The following is a 19,436-nucleotide window of genomic DNA, read 5'->3' as shown; positions in this document are numbered from 1 at the left end:
TCATATACTTTTGTGGAGATAAACGTTCACGAATTTACCGTGATCGCGACATGTGCAAAAAGTAAATCGTACGCGAAAGGAAGTTGGTTTATAGTACCCATATACCTGGTAAACATAATTAGCATATTCTATTAAGTGACGTTAGGGTACGACTTGAAACCAACTGATTTTCATCCACATAATACCAGAAAATTCACATGCAAAAATAAGTAATTGTTTTATGCTCGACCCGCTCGTACTTTTAGATGGAGCTTTTATCAAGTGTTTGCGGTGTTTGCTTCTTTAATTAGAGGTTTTGCTTTATCAGATTTATGTCTTTTAAAATGAGATTTGATTTTTTTTTAAAATTTGTCACATTTAAAGGGAGATTTTGCCATTTTCAGGTGTTTGCTGACACAAAACCAATTATCACATCCTGTGTTGATGGATACAATGTATGTTTGATGGCCTATGGTCAAACTGGATCTGGAAAAACATTTACCATGATGGGACCAGAAAACAACCCTGGAATCAATAACAGGTACTGCTATTTACTGATTCATATTGACCTTTAATTGTATTATTGGAATGCTGCAATGTGAATTATAACTCAAGCTGATACTGATCTAAGAGCTTGTGCATACATTTGAACTCATTCACCCTTGAACATTTAGGCTTTTTTAAATACAATCTAATTAAAATTATACTTGTAATTCCGTTCCAATACAAGATCTAACAACTCTTAGTTTTGGGTCCCCTCAGCATAACTCCTATGGTTAATCAATCAGTGTGTCGCTTATGTAATATTAGATGTGGTTAATCCTCTCGAAGTATAAATGGCTAACTGTACGTCCCGAGATGTTCTGATTCAAGGCCAGGGGTCATGCTGAGGTGACCCGAACAGGAAGTTGTTAGATCATAGAGCCCTTTCAATACAGAATTTTAACTACCAGAACAGTACAAGGAACACAGAATAGCATATAAACATATTTACAGGTTACAGAGACAGATTGTGTAACTATTAACAAGATTTTCTGCATTGTAAACAGATCCGGGTTATCTGTTTTAAGTTTGAATGTTTAACTTGTAGGGCGATTAAGGAACTGTTCCAAGTGTGTCAGGATCGCAAGGAAACACAGACCTACACAATGTTGGTAAGATAATTACACAATCAATCGTAATTAGGACAGAGTTCATAAGTTCACGCAACTTCAGATGTCCTAATCCCAACTTGATAATCCTATTTGCTCTCGTAATAATATCCCTCATGCAGGTGGACATGTGATATAAAAGAGTTTATAGCTATAATCAGTTGTCTTATTAGAATACTTAAAAATAATAAGATATAGTATATTGGTCAATTATGTAGCATCTTGTGCTCGCACACATGCACATTAGCCTATTCAATGTTGGAAAAAATGTCATAGCATACACAATACGAAATGCACAATTATGTGCTGTTTGACAGCTGACAAACCGTCAATTGAAGAAATAGCCTCTTGTGACTTATTGCTACAAACTTGCGGCAAGTTGGTTACTGTAAGCTTGCAGCAGGCTCTCATTTCATATGCAAATTAGTTTGCTGCAAACTTTGTCGCAATCTTGCTGCAACCCTTTATCGCAAACATTTTATTTTATAAGTGGGTCAATAAATTGATTAATGAATGATTACATATCTATTTATCATGAAACTTGGGAAGATTTATCTGTTTTTGTAGTGCGTACAGTACTTTCAGTACTTTGATTGTATTGTAGGTGGGACTGATTGAGATCTACAATGAGACCGTGGTGGATCTACTATCAGACGATGCCAAAGTAATCGACCTTAAAACAGTGGGCAACAAAGTCAATTTGCCTGGTCTGATTGAAATCCAGATTAAGACGCCAGATGACATCAAGAGTGTCATGAAGAAAGGCGACAAAAATAGATCAGTGGCATCAACAAAAATGAATTCAACCAGGTTTGTTATTCTTTCATATTTTATCAGTAATAAGTCCTCGCTACCCTAGAAATACATGTTGGGTTTTATGGGGAAGGGTCTTATTACTGAATGTAGGCCAAAGCAGAGTTGGATTTTCAGCTAACAGAAATGAAATTAAGTGGAAATATATTATCTGTATAGTTTGTTGTGGTGTTTTTTTCCTTAGTTTAATCATTTTTTTGCTCCTTTTCCTAAGATTGAAAATTAGTTTCATTTGATTTTACATGTATCTATACTTAATTAGGATGTATGTGTCTTATAACCGTAAGCTTGAAATTAGCTTTAAGTTTAATATGAGTCTATTATTGCTGATTAGCCAAGTTTCACGATTGAATTAACATTCCATAGGAAAGCATTAGATATTAAAAGAAGGCTTGACCGATCCTTTACTTACGATTTCTGTAACTTTATGGTAAGGAATGCTAGTGAAACTGGATCATGGTTAGTTACTCTCTGCTCAAGTCAGAATTAATATCTCCATTGGGAACTTGATCAGTTTAAAGTCATGTATATCTCAGAAGAAATGTATCGGAAATATTCCAACTAATTATATAAGTTGAGCAAACCAACACAGTGAATACATTATGTTTATTTTAATGCTTGCAGCTCCCGATCACATCTTCTTCTGCTTTTGAGAGTTGAAGGTCAAGATAAGGTCACAGGGTCAATGACCAAGGGCACACTGACCTTGTGTGATTTAGCTGGGTCAGAAAGGATATCTAAGACAGAGGCTGAAGGACAACGTCTGGTGGAGGCTGCGGCCATTAACAAGTCTCTGTCAGCTCTTGGACAGGTAAACTATTTATACTGTATACTGCAGAGTTGTTCATATTGGTGGGGATTTTAATTTGTCTGCTCCTCAATAGGCAAATAATTTATACTGTATATATACACTGTAGTAGTAGTTGTTATTATTGGTGAACTTTTAATTTGTCTGCCCTAATTATAAGACAGGTAAGCAATTTATACTGTATAGATGTAAATATTGGTGAGCTTTTAATTTGTCTGGACTCCTTGAACAGGTAAATAATGTATAATGTAGTTATTAATATTTGTGGGGTTTTATTTTATCTGCCCTTGGACAGGTAAATAATGTATAGTGTAGTTGTAAATATTGGTGGGGTTTTATTTTGTCTGCCCTTGGACAGGTAAATAATGTATAATGTAGTTGTAAATATTGGTGGGGTTTTATTTTGTCTGCCCTTGGACAGGTAAATATAATGTATTTGTTAATATTTGTGGGGTTTTATTTTGTCTGCCCTTGGACAGGTAAATAATGTATAATGTATTTGTTAATATTTGTGGGGTTTTATTTTGTCTGCCCTTGGACAGGTAAATAATGTATAATGTAGTTGTTAATATTTGTGGGGTTTTATTTTGTCTGCCCTTGGACAGGTAAATAATGTATAATGTAGTTGTTAATATTTGTGGGGTTTTATTTTGTCTGCCCTTGGACAGGTAAATAATGTATAATGTAGTTATTGATATTGGTGAGGATTTAAATTTGTCTGCTCTTTGACAGGTAAATAATTTATACTGTATCAGAGTGCTAATTGTGGCGATTATAGTATTTCCAATTAAAGATGGATGGCATCACAGTGATGATTATGTCTTCACTCTGTTATCAGGTTTTCCAAGCATTACGGACCAGCCAGCTACATATACCATACAGAAACTCCAAACTCACTCAGATCCTACAGCCTTCACTTGGAGGGGATGCTAAGGTAATCATTTTCAACTGTAATTGATAAAGATATTGATAATTTTCCGAAAAATAGAGTTGCTATGGTAACCAGGTTACTATACTGTGTTTGTATAGTATAGAGTTACCTCCCCTAAGCTTGCGGAAAGGTATCCTTTGTGGTGTCATTATTTTGTGAGCAAAATTCTCAATTGAATATTGACCAATTAAACTGAAGTCATGTTTGTTCTCTAATAAGATTTTGGAGAATGACTTTTTGCATAGTTTTTGTAAACAGTCAATTATACAGCTGGTTTTCATAGGAATTTGTAACTTTTATAAATTGATTAATTGACATAACATTTGATTTTCAGGCATGTCTGTTCGTGAATGTGAGTCCTGATGTAAACAACTCCAGCGAGACCGTCAGTACCCTCACATTTGGTGCGAATGCGAAACAAGTTGCGCTGGGACAGGCGAAACAGAACATCAAAAAGGGCGGACCACTATCTTGATGACAATCAGCGGCATTAGAACTTTAATTTTAGCTTCACAAAATAATTGTCATGGAAAGCTCTGTCAAAATGTTATAATAGAAATTTGGATTCAAGTCATTCACCCCTGAAGACACATTTAGGCTCTTCTGAATCAAAGACTAGACCAGTCCATTATGAAATTTTAGAGGTGAATTAGTTGATGTCTGATTTATTGTGCTAGCATGTGCTCCCCACAACCAAGTTTGGATAGGAACTGTACTGTAATCAACCTGTGTCTGTCTGTCTGATTGTCGTCTGCAGATATTGTTCAGACATTAACAGGATGCTCGGTTAAACCTGTGACCAATTTTGATGAGTCTTTTGAACTACTTATTTTCTAAAGTTGTTGCCATGGTAACCAGGTCACTATACACACATTTTGTGAACATACCAATAGACACTTTGTAATCTTGGATCATTTTTCTTCAAACATATTTACTTGGTGTAGCATTACCTATTAATTGATGTTTTACATGTTTCAATAACTTTTTACCATGAAAACATAACAAAAGTTTCTGATGGGTCGAAATCAAGTGTTTGTCTATATGATGAATCTGATATTGCATGCTTCAAAGAAGTTTTTAATAGGCCTAATGACGAATACACAGCTAGTTATAGTTTTCAAAACTTCAAATATCATATTTGATTTCCATAGTTACCAAATGAAACTTCATAATACACAAAAGTTAAAATTTCTATATGTAATCAGCGTTGGTAAGCATCAATTTTGTTTGGTTTTGAAAGATGTAAATTGTTATATGTGGTCCAATTTCCAAAAAAGAACATGGCATTCTGTTGCCATGGTCTCAAGTGAGGAGTAGCAATCCATTAGCGATAGTTACCAATTATCTTAGTTCTTAGTCTGAATCTTTTAGATACTGTATTGTCATAAAACTTGGCATGAGATGAAAATTGATTTTACATCATTTTTTTAAAACACAACATATGAATTATACATTTTAAAGTATAATGTTGAATATTGTTATTGTAGAATGTATTGTGCAAAAACATGGATTTAAAGGCATCTTGTATTGGTGTTCACGGAATAATACAGTGAGAATAAAAAAAAGGTGCCCATATCTACCATATAAATATTATAGATATACGATTAAGCTGTTTCTATGTTGGTTAAAATGTTTTATCCTTACAAAAAGCACTTTTATTTAACTAAGTTGTGAATTTGCAGGTAATAATAGAATTATAATGTTTGCACTAAATGAGCCTTGTTTGTGAACGGATCAATTATACAGTTATTACAATTAGGATTTATTTGGTGTTGGTGGAAAAAATAAAGAACACACTAAAAAGTAGTGATTTGACAGTATGACAGCATTCCAAGTAACTTCTATATTGGGACAATGTAATGGCTTGTGCAATAGTTTATAGTGTGGTAAAAAATGGCTGGATTTAATTTGTGTATTACCCTAGGGTACAATGGCTCCATCTTTGTTAATTCCTTATTGTTTTATTATAGATATATATATGTGTATACAATTTGATTTATGAAGTGTTTTGCAGTGATTTTTTATCATAGTTCTTAATGATATGATTAGAGAGATTATACATTTTACATTGGCTCATATTTCTCAGGTTTTTAAACATTAATTAGTAGCTTAGGATTAGCTAATTTGGGAATCTGATTCCATCCTATGAGAGGTCATCTGATTCCATCCTTTTAGGAGTCATGTGATTGCCTCTTTTCATTTTGAGAGGTCATGTGATTCCGTCCTTCGAGAGGCAATGACAGTATGATTCTAAGTAAACAGAAGTCATGTGGTTGCCTCCTTTGTTAGGTCATGTGATTCCATCCTTGGACAGGTCATGTGATTCCATCCTTTTTGAGGTCATGTGATTCCATCCTTTTTTAAGGTCATGTGATTCCATCCCTTCGGTTTCCATATTTTAAGATGTCATCATTCTGTCATTTAAAAAGTTATGCGATTTAATTTACTGTGTAGTCAGGTTATATGGATGTACAGTAGAAAAATCATGACATTAGAACTCTGTTTGTTTTACCATCATGATCCATTTCTTATATTATTGCTTACAGTGTATTATTTATATATATATAATGTTAAGTTACCCTGACAATGTGCTTATTTTACTAAGTTGATATATGTTCTGTTCTTTTAGAACTCATATATTTGTGATATTCCGTCCTTTGAAAGAGTCATGTGATTTTGTTCTTTGAAAAGTCAATATGTGTTTTTGCACTTTTCAAAAGAAGTCATTATAATTATTGTTTCTCCTGAGTCGTCCATTAATCAGCAAAATACAAACTATTGATACATTCCATATCTGACCTTTTATTTTGATCTATTTCTTATATAATTGATCTTGATGTGCCAGACAATGAAGTAATTTATTATTATATATTTTAATATACTATATTATTATTATAATGATAATTAAATTATAAATATCTACTTAAAAATGTGTTTCTTTATAATGACTCTATTTTTTCATATACGGTGATATACCTAAAGCACAGCTACATGTAGACCTCTGATAGATAGATATATATATAGATGTGTAAAAAATAGTTGAAAACTGAGGTAAAGGAGACAAGATGATCTGTGATATTTATTTATTTTTATAAAATATGTTGTATGTAAAGTGTTTTATTATTTACATGTATATTTAGATTGACATTTCATATAATAATTATAACCAGTTCCGATTCTTCATGTAGTTTGTTAATTTTTGTGTCAAATTTTGGGTAAATACATGTTGGAAATATATTGATTACACACACTGTATATTTCAATTGAAAAGTGTCCATAGTAATTGAACATGTTGAAAAAAAAAGATATTTGTCACATGGTTGTAACTTAACTTCAAGTTTTTGATGCATTTTTTTGTCAATTTTTTTTTTTTTTTTTTTGATGATGATTTCCAATTAAGAAAATTAATTGCACACAAAGCTGGTTAATGTACAGTATCTAGTTGAAGCCTAACTATTTTTAATAATGGACGATTGGTTTGAAATCATAATCAATTATCAGTTTGTAATCGAAAGTCATGATTAAAATTTGCTGTTATTAATTATACTTAAGTGCTATTTTCTTCATATATGGAATATTCACACAAAAGCTTAAAAGTCTTAATTAATACATGTACAGTACTCTGACATGTAATGTTTCATTTTCTGTCGAGAATGTAGAGTAAATTTAAAAGCAACCAAGTAACGATCGAAAATTAAAATATCTGTTAAATTACATTGTACCAATTTGATTAGCGATTTTCTTTTTCGGACCTTCATAATTGATAATCGGGAATCGGAAAGGGCATATCAACCGATATTCGATTATAATCTATAATCGGTCTACCACTCACTTCACACATATATTGCTAACACTTGCTATTCTGTATTAGGAATACGGATTGTGAGATCATGTCTCTGCAAGCTTTCATGACAAATTTTTATGAGGAATGATGCAAGTTTTGCTCATAAATGATGGCCGAGTGGTTAAGATGTCCCGACATATTACCACAAGCCCTCCACCTCTGGGGATGCGGATTCGAATCCCATGTGGGGCAGTTGCCAGGTACTGACTGTGGCCGGTGGTTTTTTCTCCGGGTAATCCGGCTTTCCTCCACCAACAAACCTGGCACGTCCTTACATGACCCTGGGCTGTTTGGACGTAAAACTAAAAAAAACAAACCATTTGCTCATAAAAGGGGCAGATAACTCTGTAGTGGCTCAGGGAATTTGGTTTGGTTTTGTTTAAAAGGAAGATTTTTGCTCATTTTTTGGTGTTTTTTTATATAAAAATATCTATGTTAGGTACATTTAACTGTGTTTCATGTATTTACCCAAATATGAATAAGGATACTTCAATGATATGTTCTGTTCATCGATCTATATATGTCCTTGTCTGTGTGCAATATTGCAAATGGTGTGTTGTCCTTAATATGCATTAGGTATATTATATATTGTAAATATATATTATAAATCCGAAATAAGTATATATTCCTGAAAATTATTATTCTGTTTTTGCAAATTGCAGTTATCTGCTCTTATAGAGTCAGATATTTCAACAGAGTAAAATTATGGTGTTTTTTTTTCTTCTGAAAAATATGACATTGATGCACACAAATACATGATGTAACTATATCAAGCTATACCTGCAAGGGCAGATAACTCTGAAATATGCAAATACAAAATATTGAATTTGATAACAAATAAGCTCATTCAAGTGTACTTACTGACAGTTCACATATGAATTGTTCAAACCCCTTTTAGGCCCCACCATATTAAAACCCAGATTGTTATAGTCACTATAGGTATATATGTACATAAATAGATCTTTGATTAGAAGAAAATATAATTAACTGTGATCGTTACTTAGCTCAGGAATATCCACCATGTTCAATTAAAAATACACTGCTGTAACATTGATATCCGATTAAATAAAAACAAACTGCTTTTGTCTCAAATAAAGTGATATTTGTTAAATTATCTTCTTTTTTATATAATTGTTGTAACATGTACTGTATAGAGATAATCTGTCTATTACTTGATCATTTTGTACTGTATTTTCCTGAGTTGAAGTCATGACTTTTCCCCCTGAAAATCGGGATTGCAAGCGACTTATCTGTGAAAACTAAAATGTGACGTACCAGGTAATCACAGAGGCATCAGAATAACATGGTTCCTAATACAGTAAAACCTACCCTAACGACCACCTGATCAGTAAGAACGTTTTCTCTTTGTCTCAAATTATCTATTTTAACATTTAGAAAAATCACTTGCATTGCTTTGGTTGGCCTTTTACAAATCTGATCAATATATTTCTTGAGATTACAACTGCAAAGTCAATTCGGTTATTTGATCTTCTAATTCCTGTACAATAGTTGTTTGACACACAGCCTTGAGTATTTCAGGGGCAATTGATTGTTATATAAACACTTCTGACTAGGCCACAAACATTCTCAAATTGTATGGATAGTGCCTCACCGTCTGCAATGATTTCATACAAAGGAAATTCAACCGATTTGATTATTACCGGTATCGGCAATTCCATCTCTCGTCATACACCGGTATCGGCAATTCCATCTCTCGTCATACAACATGTTTGTGCTCTTAATTCCCTTCAAATACTATAAACATGAAAATGTTCATGATTTCGTGATACAAACACTTGTTACAGCGCTGCAACATGATTCCTATACTGTATTTGACCAAATAAGTGCCCAGGGTATTTAAAAGATAAATAAGGGGGAACTTTAATTAAAACAATTGGACTAGCTTTTCATACAATTATTGCCCAAAGTAAGCTAGAAATCATTTTGAAAAAATATTTGATAAAGAAACCTTCAGTTTTTGTATTTTACAGTCTACTTTAATTCATGGTTCACAATTTGTTGGGTCGAATACAATATCTATACCAATTTATTAGGCACAGGGTGAATATTCCTTCTGCTTGTAATCAGCATAAATTTCCATGTTTAAAGTAAATAATCCTGTTGTGGATCAAGTATTTGTCAACAAGTCCTCCTTTGGGTTACGAGTTTGAATCCCACATGCGGTAGCTTCCAAATACATAGCTAACTACAGCTTTCCTCCATCTCCTAAACCTTCCACATCCTTAAAGATGTTCCATCGTCGACAGAGCATAATTGGTATTCATAATTTGAACAATAATTGATGGTTAATCGTGTATATATGTCTAATTAACACACAAAGTAATATTAAATGATTTATTTTACTTTTGGTGCATGTGCAATCAGTCTTTTTTCGGGATGCAATTAATTATTTTTCATATTTTTAACTTTGAAGTAAAATTAGAGGCTTAAACTTTTCAATGGTGATAATGGTGTAAAGTAACTTTTGTAACTGAAGAAAAATACTTAATCGTCTGCTCCTGTTTTTGGTAGTAAAAAAATACCAATTGTCAGTGGTGGAGCATCTTTAATGACCAGAATAATTCTGTCTTTGCATTACAAAATTACCTCTCGTGCTGGTAGGTATCCATTCACGTCATTACTTTGGGAGCGAAATCCACATTGTTTTTCCCCTGAAAAGCATAATGTCATGCTTCAAATGAATGACGTCACGATATCTACCCACAAAGGCAGATAATTCTGCAGCATGCAAATCCATAATAGGACATTAATAAGTCAAAACGAACCAAGAAATAATAGACATCGTGACCTTCTTGTACATTTGTTTTATTTGAAAATGTTCATTTCAGTTCATTGCTTCCAGAACATTGGACTGGATATTTCACCAAAGATCAATAGAGAGAGAGAAATGTTTCAACATCTTGGAATGATCTCCGGTAATATATTTAATACAATACAGATATGTATCGCTACTTCTTTCTACGGTTTCCAGATGACCATGTTTTGGCAGCAGTGGCCTTGTTCAATGTTGGCGATATCTTACAATCCCATAGGAAAATGTAGTACTGCGGATATCCAAATACCAATTACCAATGAAAGTCACATCTTTAGTAGAAGTACCATTTTTTTTCTCCTCACATGCAAATTGTTTACCAGGTATCTTAAATTCATATATGTGAATGATTATATCCTACGCCATCATAAAGTATCACAAACATTGAAATGAAACATTTAACACAAGCCATTCGTGGGCTGATCAATATTTTTTTTAGTAATATAATTGGTAAACTATATATATAAACTCCTCACTCCATCAACTTCAAAAATAAGCTGCCTTTGAGAGAATGTGAACACCACCTCCTCTTCCAACTACCTCCAAGTGTAGACATAGCAGGGAACACAAATGTCTCTTTACCCAGCATGTGGGCTTGATTATGACAGAACTTTCTGTTGAGACAGATCTGATCACATATGGTTCCCTTTTGTATCCTCTGCTATTACGACATCACCTCAGTCAACATCACCAGTAAGGGAGCCATAACACCAAACAAATGGCCACAAAAAATTAATGCATGCAGCTTCACGCAAGGCCTAACAAATTTAAACATATACATGGATGTACTGCAACATTTAGTGTTGTTTGGTGTATGGCTCCATTTCAGAATTGAAAACTTTTAAAATATTAAAATTTTATTTCACACATTTAAAGTGAAATGATTTCTGCCCAATCAATGTATAAAAATAAGTCATCTTCGAAAACTTTTAAAGGTCATCTGACAAGAATAACCTTCACCTGTGCTAATTATAGTTAAGGTGACAAGCCTGACCTTGAACTCTGAATGTTAGATCATCAATCTACTGTACAAGTCATGTCTACTTATTTACAAGCGGACATGATTGAAGTAATTTAATATGAAACATGTATCACCAAAACCTACTAACAAAATGAATGGGGACAACTTGTTGCAGTACAACCAAACTGGATATTGCCATTTCATTGCCCCGAGGTATTTACTTCAAAAATCAGCAATACACAAAACTCAATAATAGTTCTCTTTCAGAATTATCTGATCAATTTGGCTCAAAGCAATTGGTCTTTTGTACAATATTATTTTCAATAAAATGAATTACAAAAAAATCTCTCGTAACATTGTACAAATTCTTCTTCTTTCCTTCCTACAACAAAACATAAGCCTACTCACCTTAAATACCATTGTAGGCTATAAATATAGAGTGGTCAAAAAAATACAATCTTCTTTTCATTTTTCTAAATTGTCAATGCCGATTACGAGTTATAACTTCCAAACTTAACCAAAGCTTCTCAACTTCAACATTTAACTGTAATTTGTAAGTCTGAAAAGTTCATCAAATATAAAATTAAAATGCAACGAAGATAAACGATGAATCTGGACTAACATGCTTTAGCTTACAACAACTCGGGAGTTCAGTACAAAAACACAATACAAATATCTATGTACAGGTTTAGAATAAGCATCAAACATAATTTTCCTAACAGAACTGATCTTTGGGCGGAATTCAACACCCTAACACAAAGCAACACTATTATGTAGGTATGTCTCTGAGAAAGGTCACTGGGGGAGCAAAAATATCCAAAACAAAAACAGAAGATAACAGGAATATAATGGATTTTTAAAATACATATATTTATATGAGCAATCCTTCATCTCTATCATGAAATAAAATACTGATAACTATTTTGAACTCTTCAACAGTGTCTCTAAAACAAAATTTCAGCTGGATTAAATTTGATTTGAAGACAACATAAAATTGTGAAGTTGATGATGCTTATTCAAATACATAATAATAGTAAACTTTTCACAAAAACAAACCGACTGTACCTAAAATTTTACCTTTCATGACTACCTCCCTTAATTCTTTACCTCACTACTATCCAATATAAGACCACTTCCCTTTTTTGACCATCATTTAATTCCAAACTCCTGAAGCAGATTTTTAAACAATAAGATTTTTTCAACAACATGTAAGTGTCAACACTAGAATTAATGTTTTCCGCAAGTGCACATTACAGAACTATTTGTCCTTGCAAGTAGGTAATAATTGTAATATTGTCTAATATTTACAAACGCACATTATAATTTTTAGAGAATGTGTGCGTTCTGCTCACAAATTAATGATGTCGCTATGGATACCCACTCCTAAGGGCAGATAACGGTCATATACAATGGCAGAATGGCCAAAAATGTACGAAACAAGGGAACGTGGCTCCCACAAATTCTGTAACCAGACAAGGAGATAGAACAGTTGATGTTTTCTCGACTCGTGTTGTTTGCAAGCTGCAGACTTGAAGGTCCTGTCTAGTTGTTATCTGGGCAGTCCCGAGCAAAGTGTCCAATCAGTTCACATTTGTAACATTTCAACTCCCGTGTATCATTGTTTTTGCATTCTCGAGCAAAGTGACCAGCCTCGCCACATCTAAAAAGAAAAAGAACAAACACAAAAGTTTTGATTAATACAATTACTTAGTAGTGTTCTAGTTCCCAAACATTTTGAAGTAAACATTTTCTTTTATTTCAAAAAGAAACTTTAGATAGTTTTCGGTTTTTAGGATAATATTATACATTTATGTATCTGGCCCCCTATTTGTCAAAACAAACTTAATTTAAAAATTTACTAAATTAATAAAATTGCTTACATAGGGAGAAAAACTCAAGAAATCAGAGCCCAATATTCAAACATTCAAGTAATTATGCAAACAGCTTTCCCTGTCTGGAAATGAATTACTCTGAATCTTACTTGTAACATGTGTTGTCACCGCCACCACCACCGCGGCGCTGCCGATTGTTTTCTGGGCATTCCCGTGCAAAATGACCACCACCACAATTAAAGCAGCCAGAGTTGCCACCGCCATTACGACGTCCACCACCACCTCCACCGCCACTATTGGAAGATTCACAATCTCGGGCGATGTGGCCAGCATTTCCACAGTTGTAGCATGTCTTTTCCTGTGGGGCCTCTTCACAGTCACGACTCAAGTGCCCAGGCTTGTTACAATTGTAGCAAGTACCTGAAACGCAAAAACATTCATATAATAAAACTTGCTCAATAGAAATTCTTTTCCATTCCTTCTCTTTATGATGTTCTTCTAGTCTTGTCCACCAACTGCCTGAAGGAAATGTTGCAGAACCATTTGATATAAAGAAATTATTTCTTTGTTTTTTATTTATGCTATTAAAGGGGGACAAGTCACATGGTCATTTTTTATTATTATCAAAATTTGTTCAATATATTAACAAGCAGTATTTTTTCTGCAATATTTGACCTAATTCCAAATGGTAATTAGTCTGAATTTTCCCCCCCAATTCAAGCCTTCAATCTACCCATATCCCCAAATCCAAAGTAACAGTAACAGTCGGTGTTAGTTAAGGATTATTTTTTTTATTTTTTTTGCTTAAAAAATTTACAAGTTGAACTAGAAATCAAAAATCTTGATATTTTGCACATTTTACCAAATTTAAAGACTGAAACAAAAAGCTGAATTTTTCACATCAAAATTATTCATTTCATATGAAGAAATATTACCCGTGTAAAAAGCAAATTGATATGGCTGAAAATTTTGGAAAAAATGTATGTCTAAACAATATGATAAAACTGATAATTTTTTTGTTGAAATTCTTCTTATAGCCAGTACAACAAATACAAAATATCGAAGACAGACAGTCAGAAGCACCACAGCTTATATATTAAACTTAGTGAATCAAGAAACTGTTTCTGACAAAAATTCATCTTAACAATAAATACTACCATTTCTTAACACTAACCTAATACCAATACTGTCTTGATAAATTACATCATATAGTACATTAACTTTGTCAACACTTTGAAAACAAAAAAACAAAAAACCTTTGCATTACCAGGAAAAAATATTAAATTGTCAAGGAGTAGACTGTGACGTCATTAAGGGAGACGCACCCTTTACTCTGTCCTGGGTGCAGTCTTCTGCTAAATGACCCATCTGGTTACAGTTGTAGCAGCGAGGTTGATTGTCGCATTCTCGAGCCATATGGCCGAATCGATTGCACTTGTAACACTTGACTGATGCCAAACAAAAACATAAGCAAATGTAGTAGTACCACTACAATCGGTTCTATAATTTTATAAAAATAATTTAAAGTTGAAATTGGGCAGGTAACTAAAACTAATAATGAAAAAGTTATATTTACTTTTCAAAATTTTTGCCAATCCAATTTAATTAAAATAAATCAGGATTACAAGCAAGAAAATAATCTATTCACAAAATAAGTAGTAGCATATTTAATAGTACATGTGAATTCCAAAATAAATTTGATATTCAACATTTTGTATTTGCATGTTTCAGAGTTATCTGCCCTTCTGGTTTATCAATTTTTGTGTTCTTTAATAATTAATTAATTATAACCCAAAAAATGTTAAAACCACTTGCAAAAACAGGACACACAAGAACAGGTAACTATCATAGCTATGTAAAGTAAAATGCAAATGTTTGAATCCTCTTTGGTAGCATAGTATTATGCATACATAATTAATATCATTGATATACTGGAAACTTATCATTATAAACATATAATTAACTTTAATCTTTATTGTTTTTATTGTCGTTTAATTTACCTCAATTTGGAAAGCTTACCATGATAAAATTGTTTAAAAATTTGTAGCAGGAATTTTTCGCTTAACTATTCTGTCTTTGCATATTACAGAGTCACCTCCCTTGCAGGTAGGTATTAATTGCGACGTCATTATTTAATGAGCGAAAATTACGCAGCTTCCTCTGAAAATTATGAAGTTGCGCTCGTAAACAAATGACTTCACATACAATACCTACCCCCAAGGGCAGATAACTCTGACATGCAAATATGAATGACATAGACCTACTAGTTCGGCCTTTTCCTCGGAAACCGCCACCTCCACTTTTGTTATTGGTAGGACTAGGACAATCCCTCGCAAAGTGGCCAGTCTTGCCACAGCCGTAACACGTTGACCCACTCATCCTTACTCTTCACAACTGTTAAAACAAATCAGTATCTTTATGTAGCAATGGTAGTTTTAACTTGTTACAATGTTCTGTGCAATTCATAATTTTTCATCTACATTCTTTTCTCAGAAATTGTGCGCAAACAGAATTTTGACAGTTGCGTAACAATGAAATTGAAAGCTTTGATACAATGTAGAACATATAAGAGTGTATAGGCTTGCTGTTAGTGTAGGCTTACGACCGACCTTTTTTCATTACAATGTTTAACAAATGTGTGAAGTGAGGTTGGTACAAATTTGATTGGGGTGCAGTAGCTCGAAACCCTGTTGCTCTCCATAAACCTAACATATAATTGTGGCAGGTTTTAGAATGTAGTCAGGAGATTAATAAAATCTTGCATGTGCAGGAGTTTCATTATCTTTCAGGTGAGGCGGTACAATTGCAATTCCAGGGGGTACTTTTCTATACCATCTGTATTCTATCTATGTAATTTAGCCCAAATCAGGCGGTACAACAGCTAGGTTTATAGCCAGCAAAAAGTACCGGTTACCGCCTGATAATGAAACCCCTGCATGGGTAACATGGGTCTGTCAAGTGGACTGGGATATCTCAACCAAAAAGACAGCCAAATTATTTTACAAAGGGTTGAGATATCTCTGGCCACTTGAGGCTTGTCAATGCCAAAATATTTTATGATTGTTCAGATATCACTGTCCTCTTGACAGATCCATGTTCGATTCTTTTTTTCTTCCTTACTCTATCAAATATCACTGAAATTTCAACAGCTTTTACGCCTTGTATCACAAGAACGTGCTAGATAAATCAGGAAAATTCTATAACAGTTTTGCACTAAGTCATTATCATTGTAAAACCGTACAAAATTCAAGGCGGCATTTAGTCAGCATGTCCATTGTCAAAATTTAATTTTTGTTTCTACTACAAAAATATCTATTCATACATTATTACATTTTATCCTGAAAGCCCTTGCCCTGCAGTTCTGACGACGAATTTCTGAGAAACTTTTTCGTCGTTTTTACCTATGTGTCCATGTAAAGCGGTACACAGTCGGCCTTACTTGTTGGATTTTGTCGTGTTGTTATTTTTATCATCACTATTATATCTTGAACAGCTAGCTAGGGTTTGAACATCAAATCAACAAACTGTCAGTGCCCAACATGTATGTCATCATCTTCTTTCATTTTGTTTTTATAACTTTATCGGCAGCATTTTCCGTTTTTGACTGCATTTTGTTGTTACTGCTACGCTGAATAGTAACCTGGATGACCATTTGGAAATACTCTTTTTTCATTCATGGGACAAATATATATAATGATAAGCAAGGCTTTTGTCTCGTTTACACAGAAAATTGGAGATTTTTCTTTAAATTTTAACATATTTGTTTTAGCAATACATGTAATATACCAGCAGTAATAACTTGTCCGGCGGGCGAGTGCCACAATTTTTTTTTTACTTGCCCGGTTCAATTTTCACTCGTCTGGTTTTTCAGTCTGCTAATTCGAGTCTGATGCCCTAGACTAGTAATTTTACATTCAGACAATTGTCATTTGTAATGAACTAGTGCAATCAGACCCAATTAAATCAGTAAATACTATTTTTACAAGAGCAGTTTCAGGTCAATTGTATTTTTCAAACACATTTGAAGTGCATTCTGTATACCATTATTTCAGTCCGATGCATAACTTTGTGAGAATTTGCATTCACAAACACATCCAGACTGTAATTTGGGTCAAAAATGACTGAAGACATGAACTCCTAATCGGCTGTACTTTTGATTTGGACTGGTGATTAAATAGTTGGGACTCGTAAAATTTCAAGGTCCAAGTGACTACTGGCAGGCAACCACTTCTCGCCGAGTACCAATTCTCGCCATTGCCAGGTCCGGTAGCACGCTAAATCTAGCTATATAGCTAGATTTGACTATATAGCCAAATCTGACAACACGTTATAGTAGGCAAATGTAAACAAACAGGTGAGGTCTGGTCACATTTTCCTCTTGCAGTATGAAAGCATGGATGACGAAACATGTCAGTCGGTGATATGAATAATGTTTGCGTATTTGTTCATTTGCAGGCGACTTTTTAAAATTCCATCGTTGCAATTATTTAGTATCCATTATCACTATTCCTCGGTAACAAAACTATAGCGAGACGAACCAATATGGCGTCGTTGTGTCGTCTGCAGATAAAGCATCCACCTGATGAAGATTTGGGCCACAGGTGCGCTTGGAGCATGCAGATCCCATGCAAATTGACTATGTGTAAAACGTGCTATAGTCGGCTCGTAAAAAACAAGATATGCGACATATTTCAGATGGGAAATTTGGATTTTATATCTTTTTCATCAGAACATGAGAATAAATGGATGCGAGTACCAAAAAATGCAACGACGGATTTTTAAAAATTCACCGGAAATTATCTTGGATGACAAAAATATTTCGTTTTTGTCGATTCTCAAGATTCGTCATTCAATTTTCGATGTTATACGCTGATTTTGTGACCAGGTATGTCACTTTTGTTTTCCTTTGTCCACTTTTACATGTTGTCAGATTTGGCTATATAGTCAAATCTAGCTATATAGCCAGTTTTAGCGTGCTACCGGACCCGATTGCATCTATATCGGTACGATTTACAAGCAAATTTATTAGATAAGTCTTCTGCTGATAGAATACACTACCATGCTGATTTCCAAAAAAATTGTTTCAAAATTTGTCTATGATCATACATGTACATATGCGATGGCAAGAATTGGTACCCGGAAAGAAATGGTCGCTTGCCTGTAACGGCTAAAAAATTAGACTGAGGTTTTTAATCTTCGCTTCCAGTAATGGCTAAAAAAATTAGACTGGTTTTTAATAAGTATTGTCTCTCGTTTGCTTTTCTAACCAAACACAGAATGAAGTGCTTGTTGATAGTGATGTCTTAATTGCTCATTATCAAACATAACATGCAGATTTTTCTCGAAAAAAATAAAAATCTGCCATCTCGAGAAATAATTCGCTATACATTCATTTCTGAACTCTGGTAAAGCGTCCTTCGTTAGTCATTCTTGTTATCTCCGGTCTCGCATCTCGTGCGTGGTCATCTTTTTCATTTCCCGGCCTGAAGCTGCGACAAATAACCACCACAACATTGAAATAAACCTCGAAAAGATCCCAAAACGTTTTGAAATAGCGAGTGTCATGTTTACTAGATGTTGTCTGTAAAATTCTAACTACGCATTTCGAGGCGCATTTAGAACACGAGGGTTGTACTTTCGGATTGCCTTATTTTAGCTTTAAGGGAAAGGTCAAGAGGGATTCCGCATGGCTTCCGCCCTGACCGAATTCCAAGCAATGTCCAATATTTTTCGACGATAACACATCACGATAAACTAAATTGTTCACCGTGTGTAGAACCTATTATGGATCTATTTATACAGGAAAACCGACAATGAACATTTTCTGGAGTTTATCGATTTGATACTCTAACACAAATTCCAATATGGTAGGTGAATTACGAACCACGCGGTTGGCGAACCATGTGGTGGTCATATTCACCTACAGTAGGCCTATCAATTTTAAATGTCCGCGTGCCTAGGAACCAATGTCATGTCAAAACAATAACGAATTCATCATTAATGTCATATTTTCAACAAAACACAAAAGAAAATAATTTCCTTCCATGTTATATTTTACCTCTCCCTTCTCTCTGCACCTCAACTTCAACCTAGCTTCTTTACCCGCGGTGATCATGTATGTTTTGCACACGGAACCCTATTTCGACGGACCATCACGTATAGTTTGCACACGGTACCTCTATTTGGGGAACATTATTAAATTGCACGGCTAGTTTGAGGCCCCAATATGGGTGAAAATAGAACAAGGTGACAATATTGACAATATTTAGACGCCATCCGCAGTA

The 19,436-nt window shown here is 34.0% G+C and overlaps 2 protein-coding genes across 14 annotated transcripts in view; one reads left to right on the top strand and one right to left on the bottom strand.

Annotated features, from left to right (window-relative positions):
* LOC138335562 (uncharacterized) overlaps nucleotides 1-5,713 on the top strand; it is a 39,718-nt gene extending 34,005 nt beyond the window's left edge. For all 12 annotated transcript variants that reach the window (XM_069284719.1, XM_069284712.1, XM_069284718.1 and 9 more), the window contains 6 exons: nucleotides 384-520; nucleotides 1,070-1,133; nucleotides 1,735-1,940; nucleotides 2,568-2,754; nucleotides 3,590-3,685; nucleotides 4,017-5,713. In XM_069284719.1, coding sequence (XP_069140820.1) covers nucleotides 384-520; nucleotides 1,070-1,133; nucleotides 1,735-1,940; nucleotides 2,568-2,754; nucleotides 3,590-3,685; nucleotides 4,017-4,157 — 831 coding nt within the window. In that variant the 3' untranslated portion in view covers nucleotides 4,158-5,713. The remainder of the gene's footprint in view (nucleotides 1-383; nucleotides 521-1,069; nucleotides 1,134-1,734; nucleotides 1,941-2,567; nucleotides 2,755-3,589; nucleotides 3,686-4,016) is intronic.
* Nucleotides 5,714-10,335: 4,622 nt separating this feature from the next.
* Nucleotides 10,336-19,355, bottom strand: LOC138335561 (uncharacterized). Of its 2 annotated transcripts, XM_069284705.1 has the most exons (5): nucleotides 19,211-19,355; nucleotides 15,417-15,546; nucleotides 14,478-14,600; nucleotides 13,302-13,572; nucleotides 10,336-12,980 (listed from the first exon to the last, which is right to left on the bottom strand). In XM_069284705.1, exons 2-5 carry the CDS (start codon nucleotides 15,529-15,531, stop codon nucleotides 12,863-12,865), a joined length of 627 nt encoding a protein of 208 aa, XP_069140806.1. In that variant the 5' UTR covers nucleotides 15,532-15,546; nucleotides 19,211-19,355; the 3' UTR covers nucleotides 10,336-12,862. The 2 variants fall into 2 exon arrangements, with proteins under 2 accessions (XP_069140806.1, XP_069140807.1); XM_069284706.1 differs by lacking the exon at nucleotides 14,478-14,600 and having other exon boundaries at nucleotides 19,211-19,354.
* Nucleotides 19,356-19,436: the final 81 nt, after the last annotated feature.

Source organism: Argopecten irradians, chromosome 11 (genome assembly GCF_041381155.1).
Source record: "Argopecten irradians isolate NY chromosome 11, Ai_NY, whole genome shotgun sequence".
Classification (NCBI taxonomy): Eukaryota; Metazoa; Mollusca; class Bivalvia; order Pectinida; family Pectinidae; genus Argopecten; species Argopecten irradians.
This window is presented reverse-complemented; position numbering and strand designations above follow the sequence as displayed.